Source organism: Oenanthe melanoleuca, chromosome 2 (assembly GCF_029582105.1).
Source record: "Oenanthe melanoleuca isolate GR-GAL-2019-014 chromosome 2, OMel1.0, whole genome shotgun sequence".
In the NCBI taxonomy this organism is placed as follows: domain Eukaryota; kingdom Metazoa; phylum Chordata; class Aves; order Passeriformes; family Muscicapidae; genus Oenanthe; species Oenanthe melanoleuca.
The window spans coordinates 60085755-60104461 of NC_079335.1; the positions used below are offsets into that span (position 1 = coordinate 60085755).

The following is an 18707-nucleotide window of genomic DNA, read 5'->3' on the forward strand; positions in this document are numbered from 1 at the left end:
GAGTGTACTTTACAGGATGCCACATAATATGGTATAATTTCTCTGGAATGTTTTAACAATGGCAATAGGTTAAATTAGTTAATTCAAAAGTTATTGAACATAGCCATCTCCTCTGTGCCTGTGAGTGCATCCCTTACCTCTGTTCACTTTGCTTATGTATTCACTGACCTTGTGGAAGAGGATCACTTTAGAGAGTACTGAATAAATAAATATTCATGGCAACTGGAAGAGGGATGTGAGGCCTGGAGGAAAGCTAATGCCACTTGTGCAGGGTACTCCGGGATCCAGTCCTGTTCAACATCTTCATTGATGATCTGGATGATGGGGCAGAAGGTACCTTCAGCAGGGCTGCTGATAACACATGAAAGGGAGGGCTGGCCAATACACCATAGGGTTGTGCTGCCATCCAGAGGAACCTTGAGAGGCTGGAGAGAATTCCTGCAATTGGGGATGAACAAGTCCATTGCAACAATACTAACTGAGGGCTAAACAGCTAGAAAACAGATTGGCAGGAATGAACCTGAGATTCCCAGTGGACAGGAAGTTGAACATGAGCCAAGAATGGCTCTTGTGGCAAAGGAGCTTGATGATACCGTGGAGTGCATCAGTATTGCCAGCAGGTTAAGGAGGATGATCCATCCTCTCCATTCAGCACTGGTGAGTCCTCAACTGGAGTAGGGTGTCCAGTTTTAGGTTTCCCAGCACATGAGAGACATGGATATACTGGAAAGAGTCCAGTGAAGGACCATGAAAATGTTGAAGGCAGTGGAGCATTTCTCCTATGAGGAAAGGGTAAGAGCTGGGATTTTCTCTATGCATGTAAATGCCTGAAGGAAAGGTGTAAAGAAGAGGGAGTCAAGCTCTTCTCCATGGTGTCCAGTGATGGGACCAGAGGCAGTGGTGGAAACTGAAACACAGAGGTTCTCTCTGAACATCAGGAGACACTGTCAAAGTGACAACACTGGCAAAGATTGCCCAGGGAAGTTATGGAGTCTCCATCCTTGGAAATACTCAAAAGCCATACAGAAACAGTCCTGGACAACTGGCTCCAAGTAACCCTGCTTGAGAAGGATTCCTTCCAAGCTCAACCATTCTAGGACTCTATATACAATACATATTAATCAGGCAGAAAGAGATACAATTTGATAGAAAATTTATATGGAAATGAGTGCTCTTAGAATTCTAATTTTAGTCACAATCTTATTATTTGTATGAAATAGATTAAATAGTAATTCATGGAAGTTTGGTGGGCTGCTCATAAGCATTACTGCATGCTCCACTGGGGATCCTATTTGCTGCCAGTAATGGGATGTAAATATAATTTTTTGAGAAATAAAATGGTCTCATTTTCCCCAGTGTGAGAAGAAGTTAGCTAGCAAATGTGAAGACACAACACTGCAGGTCTTGTAAATGCATTTGTTGTACTTGAATAATTAGAACTTGTAATTTTTTTAAACTAGAGACAGAAAGTAAATATGGTGGACATGGAGGGAACCTGAAGACAAGGAACACCAAACTAGGATCTGCTGTCACAGGATCATCTTTGACTACTGTTCTTCCGGCAAGTTTTTTTCGGATGGTGACTCAACTACCTTTTGTCCACTAAATGTTCTTCTATACAGATTTTTCTTTGAGTCTTCACTGACAAAAGCTTGTGTAATACTGAAGCATACTGAGTTCCTTCAGTCTCTGTTAATTGCAAGAAAAAAGGAACAGTGAGCCACTCAAAAAAGTCTACAGTGTTAGGGCACTGACTTTCTGTGCTCACAATGTGTGTTGCTGGGATTTTGGGTTCTTTGATGTATTTTTTTATCATCCACTGGTTAATGCCCTTTCTTTGCCATGGTGAAAATTGATGGTGTTTAAGAATACTTGAATAAGGTCATACTGCATCAAAGAAGGCCTATGCAAAATAAGAGATCAGTTGTTGACATGGAAACCAGAAATGATAAAAGACTGACCTAGATGAGTTGGGAAGTACATGGTGAATCACAATTAGCTTTTAGAGATACCAGAAGGGTACTGACCAACAACTGCAGATATTCAGACATTGTCAGTGGCTCCTGGTCACTAAGAGGTGCAGGTAGAGACAAGAGTGGATGGAAAACATCCATTCAGAGTCTAGGGTAAGACCAAATGGTAGGAAGCAAAGGTGGAAGTTGGCCAGCTTTTTTGTTTTTTAATCCAAGAGTAGGATTGATTAATTACAATTCTAGTTAGTGTATAGTAATGGGAAATGATGTAATTTATCTTTTTTTTCCCTCTCCAGTAAAAACTGTAAGGTACAGAGACACTGCAGGCATTTTCAAACCCCAGATAATTATGTCATGGTAGCTAGAGAGTAGAGAGAGATGATCAGTGTGGTTACTTATTTACCCAAATCTTTAGTTTTCCATATAGCTTCCAAAGATTTTCTATTAACTTAAAAATGTTAGTCACCATATCTATTTTCAGTCTTGTTCACACAGATACGAAGATTGTGAAAAATGCTTTTTTTACATAAATCTCCCTCTTTACAATTGTGCTGCTATCTTTACATGACCTGTATATTAATCATCAATTGTATATTTATTCCTGTGGAAACTGATTTTATAGTCATTTGATTTATTTATTTCCTTTAGGGAAATAATTTTATACTATATATTAAAATACTGGAAGTATAGAGATAGATCCCAAATCTAGAATATGGACATATAGAAATTTGGAACCTGGATTCACAAAGCTGAGATTTGAAGTAGAGCTGTTATAGTACTAAATTTGTATTGTTACCTTAGCATGGATCCACATCTGGTTCTGAGATCCTCATCTGGTGTTTCAGATATGTTATTTTCATAGCAGCTTTATACTGAGAAATAATTCTGGCCTAGCAAGTCAATTATTACTGTTCTTTTATCTGTAATTATTTCATGTTCCTGCTTGAAATAGTTTATGAAACCAGTTTAAAGATCAACAATATAAAATACAAACCTTAAGTGAGGAAAAATAATCTCTCTGTAACAAACTTCTGTTTTGTAGTCCACTGTTAAGAACAGTATAGTACCTTCCAGTGAAAGCAGAAAAGAACTAGCCAAGCAAGCCAATATAACCAAAGAGGAGAGAAGAGCTCAGATAGATGGAAGACACAGGTATTTGATATCAAGATTAGCAGATGGGATAGACTTGAGTGAGCAGCAAGTGGAGGAGACCATTATTTCTGATGACAAGGTAAATATTAAACTGTTATTACAATAAATATTTCCAAAATTCTTGGTGCTTTTAAACTATCTCACAATTAACTACAATTGTAATTATTTTTTTTTTTTTTTTTTTTAGTTTCAACTAATAGAACAATTCTTTGCCCCTAGTGGACTTAAAAAGTTGATCTTCTTTTATCAAGATGTATTGCAGGTATGTTTCCATTAATGCTTCTGCAAAAGCAGATTTCCATTTTAAAAAAATAAATCACAAGACTGTTGCAAAATTCAAAAAATCTTAATGGACTTTTTTTTTTTGCTACTTATGCCAGTGTGGAAAGAACTCAATGTTTAAATACTTCCATCTTGGCTTATGTGGAAATTGAAGGATGCCTTGTGACATAATTTGATACTGTTCTTGTTTTCACAAAGGAAAACTTAAAAATGGCCAAGTAGAATAAAAATTCAGATTTCAAAAGTGATAGAGATTATGGAGACAAAGTGTTCATTCAGAGTTTAAAATACTAGATTAGCTAGAATAAGTATTCTAGGAATGGGGGAGCTGTCTGTGTAAGAACCAGTTTATTCTCTTTTGGTTTGAACTGCACCAACTTCACTATGGACAAAGCACTCATTCAAGAGGGTGAAAAATAATGCAATTTCTTTCTAAATTTAGGTGGCATTATATTCAGGTCTGTTCCATTATGCAGAAAATAAGCTTGGAAAACTGGGACTAGAAATAGGGCAGCTGTGGTCCTTGAGTTGTATTTTTCTCCCTTTTAAGTTTTGAGAAGGAGAAACCTCTGCATAAAGAGTGAAATAATTTGTTCAGTTACCACTGAATGTGTGATATCAGGAGATGCCAAGTGACCTTGACATTGTCTAACACAACTCTTGTCTTCTTGTGCAGAAGTTCTTCATCAGTCCTGTCAAACTGTCAGTGAGGAGCCATTGTAGGGAGAGCTAACTCACCCTGTGGTGGTATTTTTGGCTGATTGAGGAGAAAAACTGATTGATAATTCTTGATCATCAGTTAAATGCAGAATGAATTACAGAATCATTATAATCTAGATAAATTAAAAGAACTTTTGAGTGTCACTGGAATTGCTTAGAGACTTTGCAAAGCACAGAATGAGCTCTGCTGTCAAAACAGTTTAATCAGTTTTTTGCTTCACTGGGACTAGGCATACACATTTCTGGAATAAATGTTTTGTTCTCTGAGTTAAATCAAGATGAAACTAAGAATCTTGGCATTGTTTTCCTTAACTGACAAATCAGAAAAAAATGCCCAGCCTGGGTAAAATGAAACATTTCATCGCTGCATTTAATTTAGTTTTATTTTGGCCCTTTTTACCATAAAAACATTAATTTATGGGAGTTCTGTTTCAGAAGTAGCAGAGCATAAAAATGTTTCTGATGGAAAGTATGAATGCCATCTCTAGCATCTTCCACCACATTCTGATGAGTGAAGAGATCTCATTAGTCTGACTGTTGTGTCAACAATTTGATTTGAAGCACACTGGAGAATTGGGATTTACTCAAGGGCAGTATTAGATGTGCTTGCCCTCTTGTGTTTGGAGACAAAATACTGAGCAGGGCAGACTGTTGGCCTGACTAGTAAGCATGTCTTTATCAAGATCATCAAAGAGCCTTTCTTTGCTGCTTCTTATATCTTCATCTCTCTTTTTCACCATCTTAGGTGCATGGTGTTCACTTGAGACCGTGTGTAGGGGTCAGCAGATGCTGATTTGGGGTGGAAGTGAGGAGCCACCACTGTGTCTCACACATCATATGTTTAGTCTAGCAGGAGCTGAACACTTGACTTTTGAGGAAGAAGGCTCTCCTCAACTTTAAAGAGAAATATGCCTGCAAGCTTCTCCCACATTGTTTTCTATCACATTCTACCAAGTTTCAACAGATTATTTTCCAAAATACATGACACATAATTAGAGGGAAGCAGGTCTTTATTAGGTCTAAGCTTTTTACTTGCTTCAAACAGAAAAGATTAAAGATACATCTCAGTGGAGAGGGACCAGTGGCAGCAAGACTTCCCAGAGAGAAAGTTTTGTGTGATGTCTGGTTAAAGAAATGGGCAGAAAGCTAAATTTCTTTTTATTTTTGGCAGCATCTAGCTGATGGTATTGCTTGTGAGTCCCATTCACGGTTACATTATGATTTTACAGACCAAGCATATGAATCTTTCTGTGAGACATTCAGGTTGTTTTCATAGAGGAAGTTCCACTAGGAATCACTTTAGATTTAATTTCCTTATATTTTCGGAGACTTTTTGCTCTTCTTGTTTTTGTGGTTTTTTTTTTTTTTTTCTTTTTTTTTTTTTTTTCCTGAAAGAGTGAATCTGTGAAACTGTTTACTTGGATTCAGGCAAAGCTTATTCTCCAGAGAATGCAAACCTCATGATTTCTATCTGGGAATTACAAACTTAATCTGAATGGACTTAGTAATAATTGACACATTCAAATGGGTGAAGTATTTATATGACAAGGTTTTTATTTTATTAACCTCTTATTTATAATTTGATTGCTAGCAAAAGTCGAATGCATCGAGGCCAGATGGGTCAACAAACAATTTGCCTCAGAAGAAGTTATTTATTACCATGGGTTCCACTGAGGTATGGTTGAAGAAATTCATTAGATGACACTAAAAAGTAAAATATTGAAAGGCATAAAAGTTCTGCAGTGTTATACAATTTTTTGTGATTCTTGGATAGATATCTAAGTACATAGTCTCTGTTCTCATTAATGCAGGGACTTGGAGCATTTCTTGAGCTGAGGTTGGCCTTCATCAGTAAAGAAGTAGTGATTTCACAATCTGAGAGGAGAGCAGGTCAAATAAATCCTTGTTAAAAAATTGCAGATCCTAACATTTTTTAATGGCTGCATGTTAAGTATTTTCTAGTGCTTGTGCACTTCTAGTTTAAAAGTGGAGTTCTTCAGTGGTTTTCTACGCCCTTTCATAAAATAATTCTGCACATTAATAAAAAAATAACTTTAATAAATACTTTATTCCATTCCAATTCTTATAATAAACTCCTTCCTGTAATATCTAAGCATTAGTCAACAGCATGTTAAGATTATTGATTAATTTTGGTTTTTTCCATCTCTTTTGGGGGAAATCGGGTCTTCATATACAATGGTCTTTGAAAAAGGCCTGGTGGTGCTTTGGTTTTCATTTTTGTTGTTATTGTTGTTTCTTTTTAGCCCCAAAGAGGTTATGTTATGTTATGTTATGTTATGTTATGTTATGTTATGTTATGTTATGTTATGTTATGCTATGTTATGTTATGTTATGTTACTGTAATGCCAGAAAAGACATAGCAGAAGAATTCTTTCTTGCTTTTGGGGTAAAAGTGAGGTTTATTCCTCTGCCAATTCAAATTTGTTGCAGCTGAGTTATTATTAGGTTTGTTATTAGGTTTAATGGATAAATAGATAAAATATGTATCATTCAAGTACAATAACAGGAAATATCCTAGCTCACAAGCTGTCCCTGAACTTCATTTTCTTAGTAGAGGTGCAACACTGAGCCAGTTGGTCCAAAAGGGCATTTTTGACATTGTTGTGTCAGACAGGGAAAAAGCAGTATTTGATTTGAGGACAGATTTTCAAATATCCTGCAAACAGTTTCAATCTATCTTTTTGAATAATTGATTTTTTGCAGTTTTGTTTTCAGCACATTTTTAGGGTAGATAAATTTTAAAGTAAATTACTTTTACTGTATACATGTAGTCTTTTTAATTGTATGCATTTGACCCTGTTTACAGGACTTTACAGGAACTTGTGCATTTTTCCTAAGAACATCAGATGAAGTTGTAACTGCATCAAATGTCTCTCAGGTCAGAACAAAATCATGCAGTATTCACATGCTCATTTTTCCTCAGACTTTTATTCATGTAACTGGAATCAGAAAAAAATAGGGAATGCTTTCTTGAAAATGTCTAGCTACATGATTAACAGAAGTTCTTTTTCATGAGAGTAAGTATTTGTGATAAAGTAAAATTCTAATGATTTATAAATTAGCTTCTGCAGTATTATTAAAACCCAAGATCTTAATTAATAAAAAGAATTATTAATTAGTCACTCAAATATAAATTTTAATGACAATAGGGAATAAAGATCAAAACTGGAAGATTTTATTTTAAGTAATGAGCTTAAAATATTGAAATGCTGCACTTAAACTGTATCTTTTAGACTTCTAAATTAAAGATAATTCTTGAAACTAACATAAGGTTCTCCAGCCTCTCATAGTTTGTTGTGCATAAAAAAAGGTCTGTAACAGCCTTTTCTGATTTACAGAGGTACTCATGTTACATAGTTATGGACTGGGAATGTGTCTGCCATGTATCTAAATTTCATTCAAATAGTGTAATGCTGCAGAAGTCGACATGCACTATGCTGATTTTTTTTTCTTCCCAAAGGAGGTGAATTTTGGCATGTTTGATTGTACTAACGGAAATATCCTTCAGGGTCTCGAATTCTTTTTGTCACAGATCATGATACCAGCACTTAAATCCCAACAGGTAATCAAACAATTTTCCTTTTTTTTCCCCAAGAACATGTGGAAATAAGGCATGTTGCTGCTGCAGTTCTGTTTGTGCATCTATTTCACCTAGAACAGAGACTATAAGAAGATAAAAGTCTATTATAGGCCTTTATGAGAGTCATGCAATTTGTATGTATAGAAATGTTTGAAATTCATGTAGCTACTGGTTTTTTTTCAAGCAATAGTGCCAACTTTAATTATTGTGACAAAGGAGAATATAACACAGCAACTATACCAAGGTAAAGCTGTGATGATTTTATGAAAACTAGATTAAACCTGGATTGGAAGAAGTGTCAACTCCTTCTGTCAGCACAAGTGATCAGTCCATGACTTTATTCTGGAACATGGACAGCAAGAAAATGTTATATCTAGAATATCCAGCTTCTTTCAGCTGTCCTTATTCCGTGACATTTGTAAAGCATCACAGTTTGTTCAGTTGCCTGTGGAAGCACACGTTCAGAGGTGGCAAACACAAAGAAGCTCACTTTCTGCTGGGAATAATGGTGTTGTGTGCTGTTATACAACATACACTGTCATTTTCTCTACCCAGTAGCAGAAAGGGAGATTAGAGTCTGTTTTCTCTGTTCAGGAGAAAAATAAAACTAAATAAAATACAATCCAGTGTAAAATCAATGACAGCTGACTTCAGTCAAGTCAGAGTGAAGTCAGAGACTTTCATTTCTTAGAACCTCTTGCTTGTTTATCTCTTCTTGTCTAACAGAATAATTAAATCAATGCACACTTTAAATCATCGATTACTATATTTAGAACAGCATGTTGATAAATCTTTTTATACTGCTATGAATAAGAAATACTTTTCTAAGGAAAAATATCTTTCGTCGTCAAAAAACCAAAAGGAAACATGACCCTCACTTTTTTTTTTTGTTTTTTTTTCATAAATCATAAAATAATCAGAACTGGGGAGCTGTGAAAGAGGGCTTGAAGAACAGCCAGATACAAGAGTTTCTGTATGCAGTGGATAAATTTGTGAGTACTTTGTCATCATCTAGACAGAATATAGAAGATAAAATTCAGCTCGCAAAAGTGGATATTGATGTTTATGTCAGAAACTTACAGAACCCATCTGACTACATAACTGCAGGTGAGTAATTTCTACATCAAAACAAACAAAATGATGCTGTTTATGAAATAATTGGTATGTCATTAGTAAAAATTTATTTGAAGAATTAATTCATCTTCCCTGAACTGTATACATTTTTCTGCTTACTCTTTCCAGGTTTGTGATTGTTTAATTATAAGACCATCAATCATTTGCCCAAACTTTAGTTCATAGATCTTAAAGAATTAGGTATTTGCTAGATATATCATGCAAGCAGTTGTCTGAATCCCTCCTAGTTTACTGGCCAAGTAGTTGCTGAGTGAATCCAGATACTAGTGTGTGTATTATTCACTTTCTTTGATACTGGGAAAATCCTATTGAATGTTGTCTGACTCTGTCCATAAAAACATCTGTATTTATTAAAAAAATTTTTTACATATATGTTTTTATAAGAAAAAGAGTAGTTATGTCTCTTTCAACAATAGCTTTCTACCATTTGTTATGAATTCACTGTATTTCTGTAACCATTTCTAGAACAATAGTAATAGAGCAGGTAGACACAAGTGTTATATGTGTGCATCTTGTTGTTACAGTCTTAATCTTTTCCTGCTGGTCATTGATTGATTCAAAATACAGAGTTTACATAGTTTCAGATGATGTTTGGCAAGAACACTTTGCTTCTGTAGTTAAAATTTCTGTATTATTTCTTGGTGCTTATAAAACTGTCCAATTCTATGGTTTTGAAGGCACTAACTCAGAGGTCACTGGGAAACTTGAAGAAGTGGTCATGATTTGGATCAAACAGATTAGACAGGTTTTAGTGGAGAGTGAACAAATTAGAAGAGAAGCTGATGATGTTGGCCCGTCTGCAGAGCTGGAACACTGGAAATCAAGAATGTCATCATTCAACAGGTGAAATCCCTGCATTATTTCTCAGGATCTTAAAAAAGAAATTAAAAATAAGTGTAACTTTTATTCCAGAGAAAGAGTATTAAATATGTTTCTTTCTTCAAAGCCTTTTAGATGAGATCAAGAGTTCGAAAGTAAAGAAAATTATAAGTATTCTTCAGGCAGCAAGATCAAAGACATTAAAACAGTGGAAGGAACTGGTAATTACTACTTTCTAATTAGAATTTTAAATTATTACAGTAGTGTATTTGTAATATATATAGAACTGAACACAATGCTAATAATAAAAATAACTTTGAGTGTTTATGCTGGTTTTACACAGTGGTTTATTATCCATTTGTTGGAACATATGGCATCAATGAAATTAAATAGATAACGTGAAAAGAAGTCAGTACTTCTGTAACATGTCTTTTATTAACATTATTGGTGGAAAGGCTGTGCAGAAGTAAACAAGTGAAGTAATGCAACATTTTTCTGTCTCTGACAAACTGAACCTTGTGCAGGCCAGCTGTAGAAGTCTGAAAGTCCATCATAATGCTTTTAGAATTGTTGAGAGCAGACTTCTAGTGGCATGACTGCTACTTCATATAAACTTATCAGGCAGAATGGTGGGCAAGCCAGAAAATAAGCTGTAGATCATATGCAGTCAATGAGACCCCCCACCCATACCCACTCCCAAAATGTAGGTCTTCTATTGCTTAAGAAAGTATTCTATTGTTTTGAGAATAGACCACGAAAATTTTTGATTCTGTGATTACCGTACTTGAAGACTTTTATGGTAAATGGAATTTGGATAAAAGTGTCTGTACAGAGCCAGTAAAAGCCAAGGATGATGAACTAGATGTTTTTCTTCCTATGAACTAACCCCCTTAGTAGTGGCTAGTTCCACCTGACATGAACATAAGAGTGTACATGCATTACTTGTGAACTCATTGTCCCTAACCAAGTGTTTATCAAGCAGTGTTGGGAAGCACCCTGGTAACATTTCAGGGATCTTGTCTAAGTTTTGTAGACTGGGTCCTATGCTCAACCATTCTAAAATCTAGGTTGGATCCATGAGGAGGAAAAAGCTTTGGGGACCTAAGTAAGGACTTCCTTTAAACCACACAAAATGTTGCTGACCTTGGAAGATCTTGCCAATTTTTGCATGTAAAAGCAGTTATTTCTTATGTGAAAAATAAATAGCATATTTGAAAGCACTTCTGTGGGAAAGTGTTTGCAGGTTTAATCACAGACTTGTATGCTGTAAAAGAGAAAGAACTTGTTAAGAAAATTTTCACAGTAATAATTCTATTCCTTTTTTTCTCATCCCTTCAGGATGGTAGTATAACAATTGCTGCCAATGAAGCTAAAGACAACGTGAGGTATTTATATACATTGGATAAATTTTTTGGACCACTTGCCAATGCTTCACCTGTAAGTACTGAAAGGCACTTAATGTGAAATGTAGAAAAGAAAGGAAGGGCTTTTGTTGCTGTAAAAAAGCTACTTTTCCTTTTAATATTTAATTTTTTTACTTAATCATTATTGGACAGCTTAACTCCTTAGGCATTAGTGAATTGAGCTTACTGAGTTTGAATTAACCAGAGACAAGAATACCTTTTTTTTGGAATAGTTATCATTCCAGAAGATAATTGAAGTGAAAAAAACTAAGCATCAGATTGTGTTTTTTGTAACCCAGTAATGATCTGAATTGCCTTTGTGAGCTTGGGTCTCACATATGGCAGCTCTTCTGTCTGCATGCTTTAGTTAGAAATTACTTGTGGTAGTTTCATTGCAAGAGTCATAAAATGATCTTAAACCTTGGGTTGAGTGGAAATTGGTCAGCTTCCACTTATTTTAGAGGTTAAAGCTGTTTCTCTTGTAGGTAGCAATGTTACAGGTAGGACTGTCTTGTAGGAAGCACCTGATTGATAAAACTAATTTTCATAACCATATGGGTCTCAGAGTTCATTTTTTTAAGTGAGGACATGCATTTTAACTATACAGACACTAGACAAAATTGTCCACGCTTGCATAGCTCAGAACATTTACACATAATCAAGCTGGTAATAATTTTTCTAAATAGTGTTTTCAGAGCTTGATCTCTTTTGAATCCATTCTGCTGTTTTATACTGCACTTCTTTTGCAAATATCCACTGTTCTGCCATATTTGACTTGACTTTAAGATACCATATATTTTTTTTGCTTTTCTAGACCAGTCTCGTTCTGGGTTCTCAGTGTATCTGGCTTGCATGAATTTCTCTGAAATATTTTTGTGAGACAGAAAACTCTATAGTTCAGCATCCAGTAAAAATGAGATTATTGTTGCCCTTCTGGATTTCTCTTCTGTATAGATCTAGGCAAAATAAGGAAAAGCCAACTTTCTTGTCCTTCCTACAGAAACCCAGTTCTTTTCCAGCAGTATGTGACCTCTTTTCCTCAGGTAGTATGTTCCTCTGCAAAGCAGATTACAGCACCTTCTTATTCTGGAGGCCATGGCCAAGCAGAGTAGAGCCTCTGGTTTTCCTCTGGAAAATCCCAATCTGTAAAAGACCTATTCCTTTATTCATTGCCCTTTTCCCATGTTTTTTGTCTTAGTCAAGGTGTGATAGGTCCCCACAAATAAATTCGATGGTCCGTTTCATAATGACAAAACCACAAAAAGATGTTTGTCCAGTGATAAACATATTTCCAGAGCTGTCACACTTTTCATTGTGTTAAATTTGAGGAAATTCAGATTTCTGTCTTTCCCATTTTTTTTTGCTGTTACAGGTAACAGTGATGGAGCACATTCCCAGTTTAATGAGCACTGTCTGTATGATCTACTGTACCTCACCATACTACAACACGTCAGAGCACATGACATCCTTGTTCCTTAAAATCACCAATCAAATGATTAACACATGCAAGACCTATCTGTGTGAAGGTGTTTCAAAAATCTGGGACCTGGACAGGTAGTAGAATTTTAATAATTTCTTCTTTTGTTGTTAACATGAGAAGTAAAATTACAGATTAATCATCAAGTTTATTAATAGGCAAATTTAAGTAGCCCTTTGTCCTCCTACAGATTCCTATGTTAATTTTAAGCTGGTAACTACTAATTCTCTGTAGAATTAAATACTCGGCAAAAACAAATTTAAAAATTTGTTTGAAAAAACCTGTTATTGGAAATTGTGTAATAGATACTTGTATACAACACTCGACATATTGTCCACATGGATTCTTTTAGACCAAAACACACTTAAGAAATTGGAGCTGGAAGCTGAAATACTTCATAAAAAAGCTCCAAGGACAGACTGGCAAAGTTCCATCCAAGATTTATATTTTGCTGTTACTGGACATGAAAGTCAGTTTGAGGAAGGGAGCAATTTATAGCAGGATCAAAATCACAACTCAGTTGTGTTGTGGGACATTTCAGGGAAAGGATGAGTTATCTTCTCTGTGGCTACTTGTCCAAGTGCTACACTCAGCATAAATGGAAGCCCAGAGGTGTTTGTATAAAACTTATTCATTCGGTGGTGAATGCTGATGTCACTGGCAGAACAAGTGTATCTGAAGGATGACAAGTGCAGGTAACACATGATATAAGAGCAGTTATTTATTAGAAATTATTTTCATGAAAACAAAAGAAGAGGGAAACCCCAGAGAGAAGATGAACATCTCTGAAGTTATGAACTAGAAAATTGATAATTGGAATAGTCTCTTGGAATAGTCTAACTGGAGTAAGAGTAAGGATATTGACATGAAAAGGAAAAGGTGTTACAAGCTTCATCGAAGCAAATAGTCAGGATATCTCTGCTTAAATTCCAGCCAAGTCAAAGTGACACTGAGGTAACAGTCTAGGAGACATAAAAGTAAGTCTTACCATTTTGATTCCTCCTGTAATTGGTGTAGACAAAGAGAACTTTTCAGAAATTACCTGTAGTCAATTAAGTACTGGTTTTCTTTATTATAAAGAATTAATGCAAATAAAAATAGAATACATTTTTTGTTTATTTTATTTGGATTTACTTTTGACACATTCTTCCCATTTATCTTAATCTCTCATCCTTGCAAAAGTTTTTTCCAGTTACTGGTTTCAGCCTTTAAATTTGACTATAATTTTAATTCCCAGTAATCTTTTGGGAGATGAAAGACAAAGCCAAAGTGGATGAACAGCTCTGGGCAGATGGCTTATTGCTTGTTTCCATGCCTCATCTGTGTATCTCATGTGGTACCTCAAGGTTAATGAACAACTGTGTATAAGATGTAACTATCTGTGGCCTTAGGAAGTTCTTCCTGGTGTATCTTTTTAAAGAAACAAGACTCTCCTCATCCTTATTTTAGTGTGGAAAATACTTTCCAGTCTTGTCTGCTTAGGAAAAAGCCAAAGAAGCAAACAAAGGAAAACCTATCAGCAATACTCAGTAAAGATGAGAAGTGGCCAAACTGCAAGCATTCAGTAGCCAGCATTAACCTGGTATATATCCTTTGTGGACCATGCCATGCAAGTTCAGGATTGATGACAACAAAACCCAAGATAAAAATATCCAATCTAGATAACAGGTTCAAGTAAAAAACTTTTGACTTAAAACCATCATATTTTGAGTGTTTTTCATGTAGTGTATAATTTTGTCCTTATTTTGCAAAGTTGCATATTTGACAAAAATATTTTATTTTTATTTATACTCTTTTGAAGACTTTATACTCTTTTGAAGACTTAGGAGGATTCTCTGTCTTCTGTATTTTCTTCCTCAGGCAAGAATTGCTAAAGAGGATAGAACAATGCTTTTTCCTCAAAGAAAAGTATCAAAAATCCTTTCAGAAAATTAGGGAGGACCTAAAAGAAAATCCAAGTGACAGGCAATTTGATATCAGGTAAATAATTCACTCCAGTATTGAATCATGTCGATGAGTACAATTTATAAATGAGATGTAATTATATCTGCTGGCTAACAGAAAAGCTAAATATTCAATTAAAATAAAGTACTTTTTGTAATCAGAAGATGACCTTGCAGAATGGGTATTTTATTTTTATTCAGGAATAAACCATGTTTTTGCCAGTCACTTGTTGATTCAGCAAATGTCCAATGGGACTGCAGCAGAATTTATGCATTTATTAATTGAATAAAAATATATTTGTATGGTAATAAATCCTAAAAAAATTGAATTGTGAATATAAGTGAAAATGCTCCCAGGGAATTCAGTCAGCTTTGAGCTGGGTTCTCTATCACAATGCCAAGGAGTGTTTTACCTGTATTGCACTTAAATCATGGGACGTTTCTTCTCCTGCAAATATCTTATTTGAAAGAGTTACTCCTGTGAAATGTGGTGAAGGCTTTTAATTGACATATGTAATGAGTAACTATTTTGTAGTTTATATATGTGTGTTTAAAATTTTTTTTGTTGATACGTAATCATTAAAGTATGATTTTTTTTATGTGTCTGTGTGTGAAACTTGATAGCAGCTCTGGTAGAATATATGTGGGTTAAATAAAAATCTGTTGCAAAGAGATTTTCATAGAAATCCCTCTGCTGTTTTTTTTATTGTTAGTGAAAACTACATATTTGGAAAATTTGAGACCTTCTGTAAACGTTTGGAGAAAATTTCAGATATGAGCAATACTATGGAAAACCTTTTAGAGCTCCAGTGCATAAAAATAGAAGGCATTGACAAGATCACTACTCTATACCAGATGATTGCTACAAATGCAAAATCCAAACAGTATGATGTTCTTGACCACAGGAAAAAAGAGGTACTTACATTCAGCACTTGTGTGACAATCACTCTGTTGATTCTGTGCTTTACACTGGAGTTATGCAAAGAATGCTGACTGTTATAAAAATGCATATATTGTTTTGCAGTAACAGTACTACCAATACTCTCACATCTTTTAATATAACTTGAAAGTGTTAGGGTAAATTTGCTTTTTACTTCTAATGTTTTTAACTTTTTGTAAACTAGATTTTGTTTGATAGGCAATGCTACAAACTAATTTTCCTAAGCCTGATTGTTTTGAGATGCATATATTTTGAACTGCAGAGTGAAAACTAATTTAGGTTTATTAACACACCAAATACAGTTTGTCTAGTTGTAAGTGTTACTCACTATTATTAAAAATAACAGTAATGGCAGTATTATAGCAAAGTTAGTAAAGTCATATAATTGCACATTTTAGAGGGAGAAGGGAATGATGTTAATCCCAGTGCTGAACAGGATGATAAAAAGTGGCTTTTCAAATGGTCCAGTCTCATGTTTTAATCCTGTGCAAGCTGGAAATGAGCTTTCTTGAGCTATAGCCTGCTTGTTTTCCAGGCTTAGAGGCCTCACAATAGAAGTTCTAGAAGTGTTGACTTTCCTGCCTTCCTGAACCAAAGCTTGCCACTGTCATTAACTTTCTTTCAAACATTTAACTTGGGAGTACTTTTGGCTTTCTTCTGACTTTGATGGCATGTGTTTCTCTAATACTTGCTGTGTGTTTGTGTAATACTTGCTGCGTGGCTTCTACCTGAAAGAGGGTATTTACTGTTTACTGGAATTTGGAGGGGTTAAAAAAAAATGGCATGACTTCTCTACACCTCAATGTTTTGAGCAATGTCTATTATGTACTGTCTTCCCAAGCTTGTGCAGAAGCTTGAGAGAAGTTTCTATTGAACTCTTTTTGTTTGGCCGTCGGTATTTTGAATTCTTATGAAAAAATTGTTTCAGATAAGTCCTCAAATTACTTGTAGGAGCTGCCAAATTTGGTAACAACCTCCATTAGTCTGCAAGGTGCTTTAGAGCTGCCAGTTTGCTCATCTTTAGTGGGTTTCATACCTGGACAGTGAGCTGAGCACTCTCCTGTGGCAGGGCTGCAAGTAGCTGGTGAGCATGCTTTGTTCTCTCTGATGAGGTTATGAGTTTTCCTTGGCCTGTCTGTGTTCCTCTGTGCTCCTTTGTGTTCAAAAAGATTAGGATTTAATCATTTAACCTAGCACTGCTTATGTTTTGTTTGTTCTGCTTAGTGTAAATACCTTTGCTGCTGGTGTTGTTCCTGTTGTTTTTAATGCAGTTCTGAACACATGCACCAGCTAGACAGAACAGATTCCTGAAAAGCTTCACAGAAAAGATTTTTTAAATAAAAAGAAAACAGCATTATAGATGATTTTTTTCTTTTGCTTTTATTCTAGTTTGAAAAAGATTACCTTGAATTTAAGAACCAAATTGCAGCATTGTATGAATCTATACAGGAATTTGTGGATTCCTGGTTTGAGAAGACCATAACTGTAAGTAAGGTTACAAATGCAAACTCCTGCTTCTGGTGCTTGGAAGGGCCGAGTACCTATAGCTCCTGCTAAGCTCCTTCATTACTGTCAGTGCTCTGTACTGTGCTGGTGGCTGCCTAGGATAATGTTGGAGGACATCAAACCTAGTAAAAATGTTATGAAAGTTGCTTGCAGAAGTGCTGTAAAGGAATGTTCATTCTTACTTGGTGCTAAGTGTGTGTTCCATCTTTCCATACTAATTTTATAGCTCTATATTTTGAAGTTTATTTTCTTTCTTCATCTTGGTATTTCCTGTTGCATTTCTAAGTAATTTCTGTTTCACTGGCAGGAGTAATGAAATAATGTCTGCTATCTGTTTCCTTAATGTCAATCTTGTTCATTGGGTAAGGCCCTGATCAGATCTGAGATGTTAAGAAGTGTGAGTAAAGGTGTAAGTGTTCTACCACAACTGTTTGCTGAAAAAAAGGAGTGAGGATTTGAGAGTCAGATAATCCCAAACTGTAGTGATAACTGTTTCTTGGTTTATACTGTAATAAGTATGTCCTGTGTGGGACAAAATATAAAATTCACAAACTTATCTGGACAGATTGTTCTGTATTTCTTAGAAAATTACTTACAAATTAACATAGCATATTCTAAATTACTAAACTACTTTGTGGACAATAACTTTATGAACTTTTATCTTCTGAAGTAAATGTTCCATATTCCTTTTTAGACTGAGCAGATGCTGGGATTTCTGATGAAGCTTGAACAAATAGGACAAAATAATATTGATCTAAATGAGAAGTATACCATTGTGATTCAACAGTACAGCCAAGACTTAGAGTTTATTCAAAAACTCTATCAGAAGGAAAAGGAAAATCCACCTATACCACGTAATATGCCACCAGTAAGAATGAAGTAAAGGAGAGAGAAAAATTACTTTATTTCTTGACTGTTTTTGAGTTAATGAAAATATAACCTCACATCTTCTGTGTTTTAGGTAACAGGGAAGATTATGTGGGCTCAGCAGTTGTTCAGAAAAATTGACCATCCAATGATGTTCCTTAAAAAGAAAACCACACTTTTGAAGGTTGGAAATTAGTAGAGGAGGATTTATCCTAAGCTTTCAAGGATGTTATTAACAGACAGACAATTTACTTGTATACTTCTACACTCACTATTCTAGCATCTTGTATCCAAACTCATCCCAGTGAGATCATTTGTATACCTTTCTCAGTGGGCCATTAATGCCTTATATATGTCATAATATAGACTTTGTTCTATGAACAAGATTGAGAGGAAAAAGTTGGAAAAGAGTTATGTTGCTTAGAGCACTTGAATACTACTTAATAATTGAATTTCTAAATATATTGCTATGTTTCTGTGTCTTATCTCTAAAACAGCATATTTTAGAGAATTCTATTTCTTTTGTTTTCCTGGGGTGGAGAGGAAAAGCTTAGTGGTGGGCCTCTCTAATGTGTTAGACTCACTGAATTGTTTAAGTGCTGCTTTTTCTTTTTTCCCCCCCTAAATGGCAGACAATGGAAATGAAGAAAGTTATCAAGCACTACAATAAAATGGCAGCAGTTCTTTTGGAATTTGAGCTTATTTATCATAGGGCCTGGTGCAGGTTTGCTGACCAGGCTAGGAATGCTCTATGTGCTTCCTTACTTGTCAGGCACCCAGAAACCAAGGTAAATATGATCTATTCTTTGTATTACTGTTACATGATTCAGTATTAACATGCTACTTTAATCATATCATGGGTAGACAAGAAAGCATTGAAGTAATCTTAA

The 18707-nt window shown here is 35.2% G+C and overlaps 1 protein-coding gene across 1 annotated transcript in view; it reads left to right on the forward strand.

The window, feature by feature from the left end:
- The first annotated feature begins 5787 nt into the window (after nt 1–5787).
- The window catches only part of LOC130248987 (dynein axonemal heavy chain 5-like), a 140209-nt gene continuing 127289 nt past the window's right edge, over nt 5788–18707 (forward strand). Inside the window, exons 1-14 of the mRNA XM_056483249.1 lie at nt 5788–5802; nt 6955–7026; nt 7609–7710; nt 8649–8835; nt 9540–9705; nt 9809–9902; nt 11020–11118; nt 12457–12638; nt 14422–14541; nt 15218–15419; nt 16834–16929; nt 17645–17818; nt 17912–18001; nt 18450–18605. Coding sequence (XP_056339224.1) covers nt 5788–5802; nt 6955–7026; nt 7609–7710; nt 8649–8835; nt 9540–9705; nt 9809–9902; nt 11020–11118; nt 12457–12638; nt 14422–14541; nt 15218–15419; nt 16834–16929; nt 17645–17818; nt 17912–18001; nt 18450–18605 — 1755 coding nt within the window. The remainder of the gene's footprint in view (nt 5803–6954; nt 7027–7608; nt 7711–8648; nt 8836–9539; nt 9706–9808; nt 9903–11019; nt 11119–12456; nt 12639–14421; nt 14542–15217; nt 15420–16833; nt 16930–17644; nt 17819–17911; nt 18002–18449; nt 18606–18707) is intronic.